Raw genomic sequence first — 20,821 nt, forward strand, 5'->3', positions numbered from 1 at the left:
AATAATCATATTTAACAAAGAGACATTATTAAACATATTTGTTAGTTGTATTAAATAACAAAAAATATTCATTAACAATTACAAAAATGTTTTTTTATAAATGTATAAAGGAAATTATGAAATATTTATTTAAAACTACTATATCTACAATAAATAAATACATACATAATTGTGCTATTTGCCTCTTAAAATTAATGGTTTGATCTTTCAGACATCATTTTTTAAAAGAGAGACATCTCAAAAAATATCATTTTTTTTTTCTCTTTTCTCTTTTTTATATGTTTATGTTGAAATGTATATTTGCCTTATCAAGCTCAAACTCTGCAGGACTCTTGTCTTGGAAAAAAATTAATTGCGGTGATGAATTTTTATAGAAAAATATTGTTCTTTGTTTAAATACAAAAATATTAACTGAATAATTTGGCGTGGTGAAATCATATTCTTTTAGTTCAGTGTTATTTGTGCACTGAACTTCAGTTTCGTAACACTTCAGGTCTAAAGACCTAAATGTTAAGGGTTATATAAATCAGTGTGTTGGTTAAAGCAATGTAGTGTTTCATGCTAAAAGGAAGGCTGTAACCTAGAATCATTTAAATAAAAACTTGAAAGGCGGGAGGCAAGCCACGTGATGGCCTGATTGTGTTTTCTTTCTAGAAATGATGTTCTTATTATCAGTGGATGTCAAAGATCATCCATAAATGCCTGTCAGTGTATGTACTAGTGTAAGCTTGCATGAGAGTGGGTGTGTGTGGGAGAAAGCCGAAAGCCAAAAGACTCACAAAGCAGTAAATATGTATAAATGCACTTCCAAATTTTTGGCACAGCATGTGTGTGTGAAAGTGTTTTGAGTACATTGTGTGGGTTGAAAAAAGTGCTGGCTATCAGCAGAGCGTGTGTTGGTGCATGTTTTTGTGTGTGGGATCTGGCAAAATGTATAGACCAGTGGATTCTTCCTGACCACTGACCATTACAACAGAATAAGACTGGACAGTCCTCACAGACACCGAACAGAGCCGTGGAGTTTCCGCCAGACCTCACACGCTTCCTGACTCATTGGCTTCTACTATGTCTGTATTAGTGGCCATAATGCCTATGACTTATGTTGTATTTAAAACACTCACACACACGTCTTGATGTGTATGATATGAGATTTTAATGTGACGTGAACATGGATGGGTGATTTACATTACCGTGCAAAAGTTTGGGTTCAGACATATTTTTTAAAGAAATGTATGTTTTTATTCATGAAGAATGCATTGAATTGATCAAAAAAGTGACAGAAAACCTTTTTTTTTTCTGAGACATAAGAGACAAAATCTAAACATATTAACTAAACATATATTTTCCCTCTATAAATTCTTATTACCATTATGCAAAAATGTCAGTTTCCATTGCTGTAATGCAAAAAATAAAAAATAAATAAATAAATAAAGTAAATAAAAATAAATAAATGAATAAATACATAAATAAATAAAATGTGTTAACATCATGGAATTGTTTATTTTGCTTTATTTATTCTGATCAAAACAAACAAACAAACAAAACCCCCTATTATTATTATGCTCCATCATCCCCACAACCTTATATAGGACAAGCAGTTTGGAGAATGGATGGATGGATGCATGGTTGGATTTTATTTTCTTCTTCTTTTTTTTCTTATTGAATAAAAAATACTAATAATAGTTTATATATATATATACCTCATATGCAATGCTCAATATTTTGCAAGAGAATATAAAGTTGAATTATTCATTTTTTTAGATTAGCAAGTGTTCTTTTTTTGTTTTGTTATTAAATACCAAGCTGTACATGGACAATTTGGTTTTATGAGCGTTGCTATAGTAACAAATAATATCCGTAAGTGCATAAGTTCTGAGTTGTCATCTCGTAACTGTTGCAATTCAAACATGAAAGCAGAATTAATGTATAATGGGTGTGTTCTAAATGCTTCTTGGGTAATAATCGACGGTGATTATCACAGCTTTTAACATTAATGTTCAGTGCTTTTCAAAGAATCAATAAAAGTCTCCCTGAACAAGGCCTCATGATTTTATTCATTATACTGTTAGTTCACCGTGAACGTGTTACAGCGATGCCCTCAATCTGCCGGGCTGCTAAACAATAATGTACAGTATGTGGAAAATAATGTGTTTTTTGAACCTTAAACCGCATAAACACATTGCATTACACCAAATACACAACATAATGTTCTTTTTAGCAATGTCATATGACCCCTTTAAATAATTTTAAAAGATACAACTTTTAATATTAGTAATTGTTGAAATTAATAATAACATTAAATTAGATTAATAAATGCTTTAAAAGTATTTAATTGTTAGTTCATATTAATTAATGTTAACAAATGAAACCTTACTGTAAAGTATTATCATTTTTCCTAGCTTTATAATATTAATTTACAATATTTAAACTATTCAAATCAGTTTGTTGTGGCAATGAACTGATAAAATAATATATAATGAAATTTTCAATTTTCAAAAATTCCCCTTTCTCCATAAATTATAAGTTATACATTTTATATTATACGTAATATATTATACGTTTACAAATGAGCAACATATTATACAGTATAGGCCTATATAGCATGCCACTAATTTGTACCTTACTAATTTATAATTTTTTCATGACAACACATTCTAAATTTTATTTTATTTTTTATATTTATTTATTTAAAGTGAAAGGCTACAGTAATTTATTCTCTTTCTGAGGTCAAAGTGTCCCATTACAATGACTCTAGTGTGTTTTTTGTTTTTTTTAACTGATCAGAATTATCTTTGACAACATAGAGCTTTCTCCAGCACTCCATATGTAGATGTGGATGTACCCTGTACTCATTATGCGTTGTGTACACACTTTTGTGTCTTGGAGCTGTTTGCCAAGGACAAACACACATATTAGGGCAGAATGATAAGAGCCTCATCTCATGTTTAAACCACAGCAGATCAATAACCAGCCATATCCTGGCAACACATGCAGCCTGCCATTCCATTTAATCTTTACAGCTGTCATCATGTGGCACAGGTTGCCAGAGTAACCCCATTATTACGCAATGGAGAATTCCAAATTGTTATCTGTGTTAATGTTCAGTGCTTTTCAAAGAATCAATAAAAGTCTCCCTGAACAAGGCCTCATGATTTTATTCATTATACTGTTAGTTCACCGTGAGCGTGTTACAGCGATGCCCTCAATCTGCCGGGCTGCTGCTGCAGAGTCTCCCTATGGGAGTGGAGAATTCCAGATTGTTATCTGTGTTCTATCATAACGACCGTGACCACCTCGTTAGAGAAACAGACAGAATTAATTACACGGAATGAAAGAGAGAGGGAACAAAAGAGAGAACACTGGATGAATGAAGCAGGATGCTGTTTGCTTGAGCAGATGTCTTGAACATATATGGGCATTAGACGGACATGGCTTGTGTCCCCTTAAAATACCACTGATCAGTGATAATTAGTGAGACAAAGTTAAAATGCTTTTTGATAATTGCAAAGTTAATGAAATATAGACAAAAAGTCTTTAAAATTAAATTTTGTCAACAATATTTTTGTGCAAAATCCTTCTTTATTCACTAAGCACCTGCAATCAAGTTTAACCAGACTCTAATCTGAGCACCCCCCCCCACTTTTGCTGTTGTAGTATGGGAATGCAAAAATGATTTTAAAATAATTTTCTTTGATCTCTTATTTACTGCTGTAGAACTATATGCTGTAGTTTTCTTCGGTTCATTTAGGCTTTATTCACAACTTATTTGTGCTAAAAATAATGTTGAAGGTAGCAGTAAACCATAAATGGGTGTAAAAAGTGGATTGTTTAGATTGTGGGTATCAGTCCACTAAAAAAAGTTTGTGATATTCTGCCTTTAATCACAGATATACCTACAAACATGGACTGATGTCAAACTATTAGCACCAGTGTGTGAAATTCAATTCATCTGCCTGTCAAACAAACGGGTATGAGTCATATTAATCACAGGGAATATTTTTCCAAACAAACAATTATTAAAAATCAACATTATACTTCAAATCTTAAAAGCATGTTTAAAAAAAACAACAACTTGCAGATAATATATTATTAATAAAATAAAGGTCCACTTAGGTGTACTCGAAGAGAGTACAGTTTCATGACTATGTTTTTCAACACACTTAAGTACACTTTTTAAAAAAAAATCCACTTTGTGATAACGTCGAATTTTTTTTACTTTAAAGTACATTTTAAGTCATGTTTTTAAATAATCTTTTGTTATGCTTTAAAGTAGACTTATTTTGATGTGTTGACTAATATATTATACCATATGTAAAGTACTTGATTATAATTTAAACTGTAGTGTTACTCAATATTACATTTATGTACTATATTTTAAAAGTACTTGTCACGGTCAACGTGTGTGGAGGCAGGCAGGATGACGAGGACGACAAGGATTCAAATAAGGATATTTGAATACTGCAATCCTTGTGCAAATGTGTAATTACAAATATTAATGGAATTGATATTAAAGCATATTTTCATATTTTTATAATCATATTTCAAAGACAATAGAAGTAATCATGAAATTACATGTAAAGATGTACTTAAATGGGTCCAAAAAAAAAAAAGGACATATGAAGTTCAGCTAAGGGCCTTTAATATCAATTTAAACTTAATACATTTTTATAAATTTTTTTACTATTCAAAAACATTACATTTAGTTTGCACTTCAGTACTTTACTTATTTTTAATTTATTTTAAACTACATTATTTTCGTAATCAGTGCTCTTTTTTAAAAGTATGCTAAAGTTTATTTATTTTTCACAAGGGTTGTCATCATTTATGGCTGGCAACCACTTTTAGCCATGGTCGATTACCCCAACCACAGCTTAAGATATTTGGTTAGTAAGTATTACAGTGAAAGTAGATCTGGCACTGAAAATTGTACTTCTACAGTAATTGTTTGCTGAGTGGTTGTTATTGTTGTCATCAGTGGAGGAAACAAAAGTAGCAATTAATATTCATGAGTAAAGCCTTCACCTTTACATCATGTCATGAACGGTCAAATACACACAGTGATTCTACCACCACTGTCCCCAAAACTTTTTAAAATAAAGTGATGTCCATGCTGTTATGTACATAGTGCAGACACTGATACTGCATCTGCAAAAATCTGCTTCAACTGTTCAATCTATATTTAATTTGATTGAGAATAAACATTTCACATTAGGACCAAGTCAAAGTACAGCTGCCATCTCTCTCAGTCTATTTTTCAGGCTGGGCAAAGCTTTATTTCAGGAAGCAAATGCACACAAAAGCACTCAGTCACATAAAGCTTATCTGAGTGATTACCTATTGCCCACGCACACATACATCATGTCCTAACCGGCGTGACAAATATATAGTACCGGTAAGTATCCTAACAAAGGTCAAATTGGTGACTAAACCTTTTATCAAAACATAAGCTTCAATAACATGAAGCTTCTTTCAGAGAGATTACCAAGATGACTGCAGGCTGGACTCCTTTATTTAAAGAGAAAATACTGTGTAATGTGACACAGTAACCACCAATCAGAATAAATTTGTTGTTTAACACAAATAGATGTAAGATATTTCCTGTGAACGTGCAAGACTTCAGTTTCATTAGCCGCTATAGATAAATAAATAGAAGAATAACGTGCAGTAAACACACATATGCATAACTAGAATAATAAGTGCAGTTAACATTGCAACTATTTGCACTACAAACTAGTGTGTTTTTTGACACCAGAAGCCTTGAACATTCAAATTAAAAATGGCTGTGTCCACTCTTTTGTCAAAAATAAGGTGGACAGGCAACTTTGGTCTTACCCAGATAAGACACTCCTTCTTCAGGTGTGATGGTTCCATATTTGACCATCATCTTCACAAAGTCGATCAAGGTCTTCATGATGGTGATCAGGGTTTCTCTCTCCTCTTTATCTTGCTCTGTAAAGTGAGAGAAGAAGGATGTGATAGATTAAGCGATGAGACCAGACTTTAATCTGGATTAATGTGGTGTTTGCTGAAGAAGAGGGTGATAAATGTGTTTAACCAGATGTTTCTATAGACCTTATATAACTGCTGATTTACTGAATGAGCTGTGTTGTGTTATGAGGTGTGTTACATTATTGTTTGTGTGGCTTCTGTGTGTGCTGTGCTGTGTTGTACTATACTCATGTGTGTTGTATTTTTTTTTTACCTTTACTACTTAAGCAGGTCAAAAACTTCTGCATGTGTAATTTCATAATTATTTCTATTTTTTTTTATATATATACAGGTGCATCTCAATAAATTAGAGATGATCTGAATCTTTTAAGTGTGACAAATATGCAAACAATTAAAAAAACAGGAAGGGGGCAAAAACTTTTTCACACCACTGTATATAAATACAGATAAATACATTTAGCTTAATGATTGCTATCTGGATGTGAAGAGACTTTCAACCAGCATAACAAAAACAATTTCTGAAGACAATCACCTATTGCATCTTTAAGTGGCCTTTTATTTCATTAAGATTTTATTCTGCAAGTTATTTAAAAAAATATATACTTTTTAAATTTGAAGTACACTACAAGTGCACATTCAACAGTTAATTGCACTTCTTTTTCACAAGGGTGGTTTGTGGTGTAGAGTATCCTCTGTGTGTTGTGTCATATATATCATGTTGTGTGTTGTATTATATTATGTTGTGCATTATATTTTGTGTTGTATTGTTTGTTGTATTGTGTTGTGTTGTCTACCTGAGTCGAGACTCTTCAGGAGTCTGTAAAAGTTGGGGAAGAATTGAAGGTCCTGCAGTCCGTCTTCTGGATTCAGTTCGTTTCTGTCGTTCCCATCGCTCACAGCGTCCCATGAGTCTTCAGCCCTCACTGTATCATCTCTGCTCTCCTCCTCCTGTTCTTCATCACCATTATTATCATTGCCACCATTATCATCATCACCTTCATCCTCGTCATCATATCGTTGACTGGGCCTGTCTTCCTCATCCTGAAGAAGAGAATCCAAACAAATAGAGCGATTTTTTTGTGTGGAGTTTGTGGATAAACATGCAGTTGATAGAAACACAACAGACACACAGTCACACACTCGTACCATACTGTTCTCTGTATCTTTTGCTGCATTAACAGTGTAGTCCATACTGAGGTCTCCAATCATGTTATCTTTGGCATTTTTAGTGATCAGATCCTGCAGGGTTTCAGCAACCTCATACTCCAGCGTCTCTGCCTGACTGTCTGTGATCTGAACGACAAACAAAAGAACACCTGCTAGAACAATCAATTCACAAAGGGATTATTGTATGACAATCTATTTTCCATGCTATTTATTCTGGTTAATCTGGAATATGTTTCCCTAGAGGAATTAATACATTATGAATGATGTTTATTGTATGGCTCATCGATATGGTAGCTATCAGAATCACTGCGCATGCCACAATTTGAATCTCTTACTAGACCCAACTTGAGCAGTTTAGACACAATTCTGTCAAACACTCCTCGGTCATCCTCTTCGTAGATTTTGTTGGCGATTTTCTGGACGATGTCATGAGCTGTTAGAGGGGTCCCATCCAGCTGCCGAAAACTTTCAGGATCATCTAAAAAGGAACACATTAAAATAATTCACATCACTCCTATTAAACAAATTTATCCAAACTGAATATTAAGGGCAGTTCACACCAAGGACGATAACATTAAGTATAAAGTTTTATTAATCGTTCTAATTTGATCAAAATAGGGATGTCCACACCACAACTATAATAATAATAATATCCCTATCATATCGATTTTATCCAGATGATCAGTGATAAAAACATTGACAGCATCAGAATCCACCTGACTTTAAAGAGCTTGAGCATTTAAAATGGCAGCTTGTGCCTGTAATAAACAGAATATTATTGTCCGTTGATGTGGGCACTTTATTGTTATAGTTTTTTTTTTTTTAAGGAAAAAAAGAGGATACAGTAATGAAACCAGAATGATCCGGTTTCTTACATAACTGTACTGTATCCTCTTTTTTTCCTTAAAATAATTAGTTCAGTTCAAAAGAAATTAATATTTCATGTCCATTTATTTAACAAGCATTTCGCCTCTAGGTCCTGATCACCTTGTCAGGTTTATTTCACAATAACTACCGGCTGACTATCCCTTACTTATTTTGGATAATAACCAGGGGCATTTCTAGCCTTTCATCTGTACTGGGGAACAGGTCCCCCATTAAAAAGTGTCCCCATATTTTGATGCTTTTATATACACTGTTATAGATATAACTTGACCCTCTGTGCCTCTTAATTTTTGGGTCAAACTTGTTACCTCTGCGTAATATCAATGCAATGTCAAATCAATGTATTATATTTTTGTTCAATAATATTTTTTTATTTTTGTTTAGAATTTTTCTTTTTATTTCTGAGCTATTTTTTATTCGATTAAAATTAATTAAACTCTGAGCCCATTCATTTTTGGGCCACACTTGGAACCTTTGTGGTCAAAAGTGACCGAAGCCTTGAAATGTAACTTTTTATTATTTATTTATTTTTTATTTTATTTTTAAAAATTTTGGCAGGAAAATGAGTGTAATATATTTTTGCTCAATTATATATTTTTTGATTATTATTTAGAATTTTGAGGGGATTTTATGATACTATGCAACGTTTATACAATTTTTTTGAGCAATTTTTTTCCACAGTCATTTTTGACCACAAAAGTACCAAGTGTTACTTTTTTATTTTTCGACACTTTAACATATGCGAATCATGTAAATAATTTTTTTGTGTGTGTGTGTTCACATAGCTAATGTGGCAAAACTCACCAAGTGTCATCCCATTCCAATGGAGCCAAAAATTTACAAAATTCAAAACGTAATTTTTTTGGTCAGTTCTGACCAAAGTAGTGTTAATTTTGTCAGCTATTTTTAATTTAGTCTTAGTCGTAGTCCTTAGTCTTAGTCTTTGTCTTTGTCTTTGTCAAAAGTAACTTTTAGTTTTTATTATATTTAGTCAACTTTTCCTGTTTTAGTTTTAATCAAGTTTTAGTCGACTAAATGTCTGAGCATTTTAGTCTAGTTTTCGTCTTACTGTATAATGGTAAAATGATCAAAATTATTATTTTGCTCAGTTTTAATTGCAATGATTGGTGTCATTTGGACAATTTACAAATTTTCTTTCACCAATAAGCACAAATCTATAGAATATCGACTCATATGCATGGTTTATTTTACCTAGTGTACAGATTTATAACAGGATATCAATTAGAGGCTAAACGACTTTAGATATACACTCGCACTGTCTACGTTATGAAAACTGGTGTAACAAAAACCTACTCTCAAATATTATAACAGAGAAATTCCTAAAAGTAATTCCAATAATTCCAAATTGTATTAATGTTTCTCTTTTAAAACAACGGCAAAAAAGACTTGTTACCACACAGAGGTTGTGTAAGTAACATTACAATCAGCAAATCACAATCGCAAACAATACAGTCGAGATCCATGACAGAACACAGACTGGCTGAATGACACTTTCATTTAAGCAGAACACCTCAAACAGAGATCGCTGAACTCCAGCTTACTTGTACAGTAGCCTACTGTATGTCGGTGTTTTCAGATATGGCGCCTCCGCAGAGAGAGCGCGTGTGAATGGTTACCAGATTACATAAAGCAAAAAGCCGGGCAGACCCCGCCAGAGTATGTATCCATTTAACAGAAAAGCTCTGATTGGGGGATCTGAGCTCTTGATATCTTGCAACCGTAAACATGAACGCTCGCATAATAGAGTCTTGTACAGCAGTCTGAAATGTTTTGACTCGTAAAAAATAAAAAGGTTTTGGTAAAGTTTTTGTTCTTTTAGCTTCATTTTAGTCTCGTCTTTATCGTCAACGATACTGCATGTTCATTTAGTCTCAGTTATCGTTTAATGACCAGTGTTGGGGTAACGCATTACAAGTAACGCGAGTTACGTAATCAGATTACTTTTTTCCAAGTAACTAGTAAAGTAACGCATTACTTTTTAATTTTAAAAAAGCAACTCAGATTATGACGCAAAGCTGCAATAATTAAATATGTTAACTAATACAAATATCCTTTATGTATTTAATCCCATTTTATTAACCAATTTGCTGCTGACTTTCGATGATCCAATTCAACCATATTAATAAGCAAAAATTACAAAAGCTAACATTTCTTCTCCTTTTTTATTGCTGAAGAGTGTTGAACTTTCTTCTTCTGCGTTCTACTGTACAGACGTGAATTTACATTTCCTTCAGCCTGAGGCTTTTGGTGTGAAAGGGCTTTTACATTTGCCAAAAATATAACTTTTTATATTAAAAGCAAACAAGCAAGCCCTGCCCAGATTTAAAAAGTAACGTAAAAGTAACGTAACACATTACATTCATTAAAAAGTAACTAAGTAACGTAATTAGTTACTTTTTTAGGAAGTAATGCAATATTGTGATGCATTACTTTTAAAAGTAACTTTCCCCAACACTGTTAATGACCTTATTATCGTCTCGTCATCGTCTCGTTTTCGTCAGGGGAAAACACTTCGTTGACGAACATTTTTCATCATAGATTTCGTTAACGAAATTAACACTAGAGGCCCATAAATGAATTGTTGATAAACTGTATGGACTGTAGGTGTCACGATAAGGGGTTTTGTCTTGGTTCTCTCCGGACTCCATTCCCCATAAACCCCTGCCTAGGAACTCATTATTGCACCACACCTGTTTCCTATCAGTGACACTATAAAGGTTGCACTCATCCACACACACATTGCTGATTATTGTTTAGCCTGTACCCTGTTCCGAGTCTCTGTGTTTCCTTGCCTTGCCTTGCCTTGCCTTCTTGTTTTTTGACCTTGGACTGTTTATTGGATTGCTCTTTTGTCTCGCCCTGGATTGTACCTGTTTGCTGGTGTTTGACCCTGCCTGTTTTGACCACTCTTGTGAATAAAAGCTGCATTTGGATCCTCAACTCCGTTGTCACGCCTCCTTCATTACAGAATAATCAGCCAACACCCGGATCCAGCAGCTTTATCAGTGTATCTAGGCCAGCCATGAATCCAGCAGCAAAAATAATTGGTCTCCATCAAGGTGAGCGGTCTATTGAGGATTATGTGTTGGACTTTATTGAACTGGCCCATTTAACATCTGTGGACGAGATGTGCCTCATGATATTTTTTCGAGGAGGCCTAGCTGAGCCGCTGCAATCGATTATGCCACTGCACGATCTGAACTGGACACTGGAGTTTTACATAGATCTGGCACTTCAACTAAGTGGCTCTGCATTTACTGTGGGTGTTGTGGAGGAGGAACACAGCACTCCTGCAGTATCTCCCACTCCAGAGTCTCTTCCCAAGATGGCTGCCAGTCCAGAGAATGTTCACGAAATGGCTGCCAGCTCAGAGAATTTCCACAAAATGGCTGCCATTCCAGAGTCACGTTATGTCTCAGCTGATCTCCCAGAGCCTTGTTATGTCTCAGCTGTTTGTCCAGAGTCAGGTCACATCGCAGTTGATCATCCAGAGTCTTCTCACACCGGGTCAACCATGACCATTGCTACAAGGCCAGTCCCAAGGTAAGTGTCGCCTTGGCTCAAAGCTCCCTCCTCTCCATTGTGGCCCGTCAGTCCACCGGCTCCGCCAGGCTTCCTCGTTCCTCCAGCTACACCTTGGTCATTCGTCGACCTGCCCTCGCCTCAGGACTACACTCCTCCGTCTTCGCCTCATCCCTCCATCCCTCCGGCTCTGTTGGGCTCCTCTCTCCCTCCGGCTCCGCCTTGGTCCTTGGTCGCTCCGGCTCCACCGCGGCCTTCTGGAACCACATCTTCGCCTCGGTCGCCAGAGCCGTCGGCTCCACCATGGCCCGCCGATCCCTCAGTGTCACCCTGGCTCTTCGGCTCAACGTCTTCGCCTTGGGACCCCCGTCCACCGGCTCAGTTTCTGTCAGTCGGACCCCTGAGACCTCCTGTTTCACTCCCCTCATGGTTCCTCCCTCCATCAACTCCACCGTGGACTGTGAGTTGTTCTCGTAATCTGTTTGGAGCATCTGGAATCTGCTCTTTTTGGGGGGCTCTGTCACGATAAGGGGTTTGTCTTGGTTCTCTCCGGACTCCATTCCCCATAAACCCCTGCCTAGGAACTCATTATTGCACCACACCTGTTTCCTATCAGTGACACTATAAAGGTTGCACTCATCCACACACACATTGCTGATTATTGTTTAGCCTGTACCCTGTTCCGAGTCTCTGTGTTTCCTTGCCTTGCCTTGCCTTCTTGTTTTTTGACCTTGGACTGTTTATTGGATTGCTCTTTTGTCTCGCCCTGGATTGTACCTGTTTGCAGGGGTTTGACCTTGCCTGTTTTGACCACTCTTGTGAATAAAAGCTGCATTTGGATCCTCAACTCCGTTGTCACGTCTCCTTCGTTACAGTAGGTAACCTAAATATCCACCTCATCCAGCATTCTTTTGGTTGTCTTTTTCAGTGCCGTAAGTTTATTTTCTAGTGCGTTGTATTTGAAATTAGCCTACTTTATCAGAAGTTTACAAGCTCAAAGCTCTTAAAAAGAAGCTAAGTAGGAGGAGAATGTGTGAAAGAGATCTGAATTTTGGAGCTGAAATCTGCCAGCAATTCTTGTCTGTCTGTTGTAATTCCTGTAACCCAGTGAAATCACACAGAAACACCTCCCACTCTGTTATCTGCCATTATCTACCACAGAGATTGACTTACACTGTCTTAATCGCTTCCAGTAAACTCGCCATCTGCCTGAAATGTGACACTGATCAAATGTCTGACGTTTATTCTGACAGAAACGGAGTGAGAGGTCTTCAGTAGTCTGAGTGCCTTTATGACATGACATTGTCATAAAAAAAGACTTAAAGCGGTCATATTGTAAGTTCATAATTAAGTAACTATTTTAGCAATAGTTAAATTGAGCTGCAAAAACTGCTTGTCCTTGGACAGTTGACATTGGACAGATGAATAAACACATGACTGCCCACATGTACATATCAGCAACACCTCTATGTTCAGAAACATGTCCCATTCAGTCTCGGTGAGGTAAAAAGAAGTCTGTAAAATCTTCTCTTTGACTGTGTGTAGCACCTATGACTCTGCAGATCATTTGGAAGGATCCCAATGATAGAAACGAGCAGTGTGATCTTAATTTGAACAGCACAATTTAGGATTTTCATGATTTTGTCATTTCTCTTATGACTCACAAATCACAATAAGTCACAGTGCAATTGTGGCTATGCAAGGAGGTTGTTTGAAGGAAAACAACATATATTTCAAAAACTACATTTAACCCATGCAGCATGGATTAATATTTCATATAGTAATTTCACATGTAAATACTGTTGGTTAGCCAATCATAAAAGAGGACATTTGCTTAAAATGCACAAAAACGGCATATTTAATTGTAAAGTTGAAAATGGACATACAAATAGATAAAAATGAATCACTGTTGAATTTCGTGCAAAAACATCATAGGAGGGGGTGGGGGAATGGTAAAAGGAATTATGACATGACCTCTTTGAGCTATTGCGCTACTATTAGGTTATAGGGTTTTTAATGTGTGTGTATGTTTTGTCTGACTGCCCTGTTATAGGAGACTGTAGGGTTTAATGCTATAAAACGTACAGTATACATCAGCCTGTGGAGGGATAATCCTCTGATTCTCTCTCTCTCTCTCTCTCTCTCTCTCTCTCTCTCTCTCTCTCTCTCTCTCTCTTTATCTCTACAAAATCCTCCTGATTGACCTATGGTGTCTGCCACCGGTTCCTGTATTTAGGATCACAAGAGTCACAGGGATGGATAAGCACTTTCAAAGTGGGAGATAATTTGGTTTTTGACAGGTCACAACTAAAAAATGTCCATGGATGTTTTACTTTTTCTTGACAAGAAGACATAAGCTATGCTCATAATAGAATATTAACAGTGAAAACTGCATACTAAATAGTGAGTGAAACAGCATGCTATTTTAAATGGACATAAAAATTGTTGCATTTTTTTAAATTTAACTTTATGTATAAATGTCTTGACTTTTGTTAGTCTGATAAAATTATCAAAGGTGTATATATCAAATACAGATGCTAAAATTTACACCTGGTTCATTGGTTAGACTGGATGAACCAGGTGTAAGAACCATTTCATTGTGGGATATTGTGTTCCACAGAGTGTGCTCTTTGACAAACAAAGAAAATGTGTGTGCAAACAACATAATGCACAGTGCACATCAGGGGTGAGGCGGGTGGGCCTACATAAAACAGGGTTGGCAAAGTTTAGCGTATGAAAACTACATATCAAATCTAAAGCACTGATTAACATTAACATTAATTTCAACATTTACTAATACATTATTAAAATAAAAGTTGCATCTGTCAACATTCAGTTGTATTTTTATTAACTAATGTTAACAGAGATGAATAAATATTGTAACAAATGTATTGCTCATTGTTAATGTTAGTTAATGCATTAACTAACGTTAACTAAAAGAAGTTTATTATAAAGTACCGTATTGACCCGAATATAAGACAATGTTTTTTTCTTGGAAATACATCTGAAAAAACGCGGTCGTCTTATATTCAGGGTCTAGACTTTGACATGTCAATAATACAAGTCTTATAATCAGGGTCGTCTTATATTCGGGCCAATACGGTATTACCTCAGTCTGAGACAACTGGGCTTCGTAGATGATCTCATAATCAAGTGTCTCTGTCAGTTTGCGTTCAAATGATGGTAACCACTGAGGACCATAGAAATGTGCGCGGCTGCAAATATGCAGTTTGTTGTGGAGAACAGTATCTATCCACAAAAGACACATCTATCAAACACTGTACCTATGTTAATGATGCTTTAAACACGCTTGGCTCAGAAGTTTCCAATCTATAAATCCATCAAAGGCAGGTGGTCCGGTTTCATTTGCAGAATTCATTGTAGGTCTGGATTCATTGCTAAGACTTAGTTTCAATTGGGATATCCAATATATTCTTTTTAAAGAATGGACTGATTGATATTTGTTTCACTATTTTTAAATCCATCCCCACAAATGCGTGCATTTTACTATTATGTCCTTATGTCGTAAACATAACATTGTGGGTGGGACTAACAGAAACTGACGACTCATCATTTTGACAAGTGTATGGTATGCACTTGTAGGAAGATGGAAAATTAAGAAACTGCTTGTAATTGAACATGAAAACTTACGTTTAATATATATTTTAAGCTAAACATATAAAGCTATAGTGAAATAAGTCATTTATTGTTACTATCTTTTAATAAATTGTAATATCAGACTCATTTAAAACATAAATGACATCCATTTGGAAAATGGATGGGCCACAGTTGAAAGTAGGTGGGCCCAAGTGGGCAAGTAGCATGCTACTACAGTATGCTATTCTGAATAAGACTTTGTTAGCATGTTAATTGTAGTTTTACCTTGGTATTTGTAGTCCATCTCATTCTTAGTAGCGTCATAGTCATCAGCCAGTCTTCTGTTTTTGGTAGTGTCGGCCTCATCAGTACCGTATCGCTCATCCACAGAATCTGAGATGGGAGTCTCGTTGTTTGACTCTTTGGACTTCTCAGCCAGAGACTTAAGGAAAGTGATATCATCATCCTCAGAGTTTGACTCTGCCTCAGCTGGTGGCGTTGGCTTGGGTTCTGCATGGATGAACAGAAAACACTTGTGAGCTATTGATCACTGTGAAGCACTATGTCTGCATAAGATTATATCTCACCTGTCCTCCTGATGCTATCAGCTTCTGCAATCTGTTGGGGGAAAATAAATGAATAAAAGCACAGTCTTGACTTTTGCTTAATTTTTAATTTGAGTTTATTTGAACTTAATACATAAAACATCTTCTATACGCAGTCAGAAACAAGGGTGCAAAAGTGATCACTGGGGCATTGTACAGTTGTACATTTACTCCTAATGGGTGCATATAAGTAAAATAAACATATTAGTACCTTAATGGTACATATTTGTACCTTTTGAAAAGGTACTGCCCCAGTGACAGCTTTTGTGCCTTTTTTCTGAGAGTTCAAAATGAAGATAAACAGTATTGCGTCACATTGTGGTTGAGAAATGTGAGTGGAAAGTGATTCTCTACACTTGTGTAAACTATAGGAAAACAGACTTTATACAGCCACTAAAATGACCTAAAAACAGCAGCTGATTAACAGACATTGAGCAAAATGGTGATGAAAAGTTGTGAGAAAAGATTCTGCAGCATCTGAGTACAGATGCCATCTGTTTCGATATTTTGCAATCTAAACACATTCATGTGTTTTTAAATGAGGCATAAGTGTCTAAATACCGTTTGGGGCTACTAAATATGATATTAATACCAAGAAGCACAATGAAAAAAGAAAAGAAAAACTAGATCTAAGATGACCTTTGGAATTTGCCATTCCATAAAAATCACATGACCGTTTTATGTCTGGAATTCGTCAAAGGTTATGTCATTTTATTTCAATCGACATATTTCATGTAAAAAATCAACGCATTTTCATATGCATTCTTCAATGACATCATAATATAATGTATTTTCTCTTGCTCTCTGGCACTTAGTGTTCGAACGGCTAGCGAAATTAGCAGGCGCTCCCATCATCCTGCACGCTCTGGTTGTCATCCTGTTGGCTCTGGCTCTTTTGGGGTCTGCAGGCAGTATTCTGGTCACACTGTACAACAGCTTCAGTAACCCATATCAGACCTACATGGGACCAATAGGACTGTACACATGCAGTGGACTCAGTGGTGAGCAAACACACACACTCTCACTTATGCCAACAAACTAAAATATTTCAATCTCAAACACTATTTTAAACACCTCCTTGGTATTTGTAGTCCATCTCATTCTTAGTAGAGTCATAGTCATCAGCCAGTCTTCTGTTTTTGGTAGCGTCGGCCTCATCAGTACCGTATCGCTCATCCACAGAATCTGAGATGGGAGTCTCATTGTTTGACTCTTTGGACTTCTCAGCCAGAGACTTAAGGAAAGTGATATCATCATCCTCAGAGTTTGACTCTGCCTCAGCTGGTGGCGTTGGCTTGGGTTCTGCATGGATGAACAGCAAACACTTGTGAACTATTGATCACTGTGAAGCACTATGTCTGCATAAGATTATATCTCACCTGTCCTCCTGATGCTATCAGCTTCTGCAATCTGTTGGGGGAAAATAAATGAATAAAAGCACAGTCTTGACTTTTGCTTAATTTTTAATTTGAGTTTATTTGAACTTAATACATAAAACATCTTCTATACGCAGTCAGAAACAAGGGTGCAAAAGTGATCACTGGGGCATTGTACATTTGTACATTTACTCCGGATGGGTGCATATAAGTAAAATAAACATATTAGTACCTTAATGGTACATATTTGTACCTTTTGAAAAGGTACTGCCCCAGTGACAGCTTTTGTGCCTTTTTTCTGAGCGTGTAGTCTTGTTTTCTAGTAAACAGTATAGTTGTGTTTGATGCTAAATGGAGGTACGAAGTATATTAATCTGTGTCGTATACATAACACAGTGATTAACAATAAGTTCATATTTTTGAAATCACACCTGCTGTTCTAATGGCTTCTCCTCAGTCAGCTCTCGGTTAAACATGCTTTTATCTGGATCAGGAAAGAAACACACACACACACACACACACACACACACATTCAATAAAGGCAAAGATCACTGATAGCAGACCAGTAATTGCTCTCATTCAAGAGACACCTCACCCAAAAACATGCACTTGTAGGAAGATGGAAAATTAAGAAACTGCTTGTAATTGAACATGAAAACTTACGTTTAATATATATTTTAAGCTAAACATATAAAGCTATAGTGAAATAAGTCATTTATTGTTACTATCTTTTAATAAATTGTAATATCAGACTCATTTAAAACATAAATGACATCCATTTGGAAAATGGATGGGCCACAGTTGAAAGTAGGTGGGCCCAAGTGGGCAAGTAGCATGCTACTACAGTATGCTATTCTGAATAAGACTTTGTTAGCATGTTAATTGTAGTTTTACCTTGGTATTTGTAGTCCATCTCATTCTTAGTAGAGTCATAGTCATCAGCCAGTCTTCTGTTTTTGGTAGCGTCGGCCTCATCAGTACCGTATCGCTCATCCACAGAATCTGAGATGGGAGTCTCATTGTTTGACTCTTTGGACTTCTCAGCCAGAGACTTAAGGAAAGTGATATCATCGTCCTCAGAGTTTGACTCTGCCTCAGCTGGTGGCGTTGGCTTGGGTTCTGCATGGATGAACAGCAAACACTTGTGAACTATTGATCACTGTGAAGCACTATGTCTGCATAAGATTATATCTCACCTGTCCTCCTGATGCTATCAGCTTCTGCAATCTGTTGGGGGAAAATAAATGAATAAAAGCACAGTCTTGACTTTTGCTTAATTTTTAATTTGAGTTTATTTGAACTTAATACATAAAACATCTTCTATACGCAGTCAGAAACAAGGGTGCAAAAGTGATCACTGGGGCATTGTACATTTGTACATTTACTCCGGATGGGTGCATATAAGTAAAATAAACATATTAGTACCTTAATGGTACATATTTGTACCTTTTGAAAAGGTACTGCCCCAGTGACAGCTTTTGTGCCTTTTTTCTGAGCGTGTAGTCTTGTTTTCTAGTAAACAGTATAGTTGTGTTTGATGCTAAATGGAGGTACGAAGTATATTAATCTGTGTCGTATACATAACACAGTGATTAACAATAAATTCATATTTTTGAAATCACACCTGCTGTTCTAATGGCTTCTCCTCAGTCAGCTCTCGGTTAGACATGCTTTTATCTGGATCAGGAAAGAAACACACACACACACACACACACACATTCAATAAAGGCAAAGATCACTGATGGCAGACCAGTAATTGCTCTCCTTCAAGAGACACTTCACCCAAAAACGGAATTTATTTTTGTGTTCCACAGAAGAAAGAAAGCCATACCGTTTAGAACAATATGAGAGTGAGTAAATGATTACAGAATTTTTCTTTTTGGGTGAACTATCCATTTAATACACTCACAACGGATAACAAAAACACATACCAAAAAATAAAAAATAAAATAAAATAAAATAAAAACTGCAGTATCACTACAGTATCAGGCTCAGATTACTATTGGTGGGTTATTACATTGTAACTATAATGTAAAGACATTGTAACAACATAAATGCATTTTTAAAAAACATAATCTGTGCACCTCACCTATGGTATATTAATATATTTTATAATTTGACTCTAATTTTGAAGGAATCAAGACACTCTACATTACACAAGACTATTTTTACCCTAAAATAAAATGGCCATTAATATGCGTTTTCTTCACTCTCTCTATAGTTGTTGTGAACTTTGATGCATTCAGTTGCAGTCCAAACTGTCCAAGAGAAGCTGCCACCGAATAATCTGATTACAGGACAAAAGATTACAGGCCTTTGAAAACTGGGGCTAGAGCTTCCTATACAATAAATGATGAAAACAACAACAACAACAGCAAAATAAACCATACAATTCATTCACCTTCTTCCCACATTTAGACTATATGGAGTTGTCAGCTAATATGGGGTTTTCAATGGTAATATCTGATGTCCAACATAATCCATATACAGCCCTGTAATTTGATATATTTAAAATACAATTTAACATATTATTGTTGAGATTAAACAAAGATCTTTTACTCAATATTTACTTTCATTTAAAAACAAAGCATGTGCACGCTGAAGTCCAGACATGTGTTCATGAGTTAGGTGGACGCTCTCGGTAATATCAAAATAGCAAAATACCGTCTGATTAATTTACGTGGCCTATATGGAGAATTTTTAATTTTATTACACGTTGCATGTTTTTTTTTTTTGTTGTTGTTCCATTCAATTAGATTAATCTTCTAAATCAAATAATATCAAAATATCAAAATACCGTCTGATTAATTTACGTGGCCTATATGGAGAATTTTTAATTTTATTACACGTTGCATGTTTTTTTTGTTGTTGTTGTTCCATTCAATTAGATTAATCTTCTAAATCAAATAATCCATATGTTATAATATATTGGACTATAGGCTTTCCGGCTATTCAATAACTCACCGTCGGGTCCGGCAGGTGTGGGAAACGCGCTGATCTGCGATATTACAGCAAGGATAACCACAAACCCTACGCGTTTTGACGCCATCCTTCAGCTGGTGTCCGAATGTATTTTTCTCTTTCTCTCTCTCTGTTGTCCTCTGTGAAGATAAACGTGCCGTTGGTTTTGTTTTGTGTAGCGCGCTGGTGTTGGCTGGATGCTGCGCGCTCTCAGCGCCTCTCCTCTATAATCGCTAAGTCTTTAGTTCTGCGGGAGCTGTTGAGTCCCCTGCAGTGCTGAAACCAGGTCGCTGGCTATAATTATCAACGGATAAGCTGATGGGAGCTCCTTGTGTATAACGGGCCCTGACTCCAGCAGCTCATGGATGGATGGAGGAGGAGGAGGAGGAGGAGGAGGACGGCACGATCACATCCGCCCATGTGCGTCAGTCTGAAGCACCTGCGTCACACACGCATCTCGCATTCATTCATGACGCGGGGCAGTAAAAGACCGATGAGCGCAATAAAGAGCAGATAAGAGACAAGACAGCACTCTGAAAAGAATCGATTTTTGACAATGCGTACTGAAATGCAAATTAAAGGTTTGACCTGTTTTGATAATCCACTGTTATGCTTTGAGGTACACGTGCGTTGGGATTGATAGATAGATAGATAGATAGATACATAGATAGATAGATAGATAGATAGATTTAGATTCAAGATTTTAGATTCAATAAATCATTTGTAAAATACATGCAA

The 20,821-nt window shown here is 36.0% G+C and overlaps 1 protein-coding gene across 1 annotated transcript in view; it reads right to left on the reverse strand.

Moving 5' to 3' along the window:
• Window positions 1-20,463, reverse strand: part of LOC107747623 (secretogranin-3-like) — a 25,633-nt gene extending 5,170 nt beyond the window's left edge. Inside the window, exons 1-10 of the mRNA XM_016562221.1 lie at window positions 20,087-20,463; window positions 18,747-18,799; window positions 18,319-18,349; window positions 18,017-18,241; window positions 7,452-7,594; window positions 7,096-7,242; window positions 6,744-6,990; window positions 5,804-5,949; window positions 3,193-3,234; window positions 1,367-1,394 (exon numbers count right to left, since the gene is read on the reverse strand). Of these exons, the coding sequence (XP_016417707.1) occupies window positions 1,367-1,394; window positions 3,193-3,234; window positions 5,804-5,949; window positions 6,744-6,990; window positions 7,096-7,242; window positions 7,452-7,594; window positions 18,017-18,241; window positions 18,319-18,349; window positions 18,747-18,799; window positions 20,087-20,171 (1,147 nt within the window). The 5' untranslated portion in view covers window positions 20,172-20,463. The remainder of the gene's footprint in view (window positions 1-1,366; window positions 1,395-3,192; window positions 3,235-5,803; window positions 5,950-6,743; window positions 6,991-7,095; window positions 7,243-7,451; window positions 7,595-18,016; window positions 18,242-18,318; window positions 18,350-18,746; window positions 18,800-20,086) is intronic.
• Window positions 20,464-20,821: the final 358 nt, after the last annotated feature.

This window comes from Sinocyclocheilus rhinocerous, unplaced genomic scaffold (genome assembly GCF_001515625.1).
Source record: "Sinocyclocheilus rhinocerous isolate Xijiao unplaced genomic scaffold, SAMN03320098_v1.1 scaffold1430, whole genome shotgun sequence".
NCBI classification, from domain to species: Eukaryota; Metazoa; Chordata; class Actinopteri; order Cypriniformes; family Cyprinidae; genus Sinocyclocheilus; species Sinocyclocheilus rhinocerous.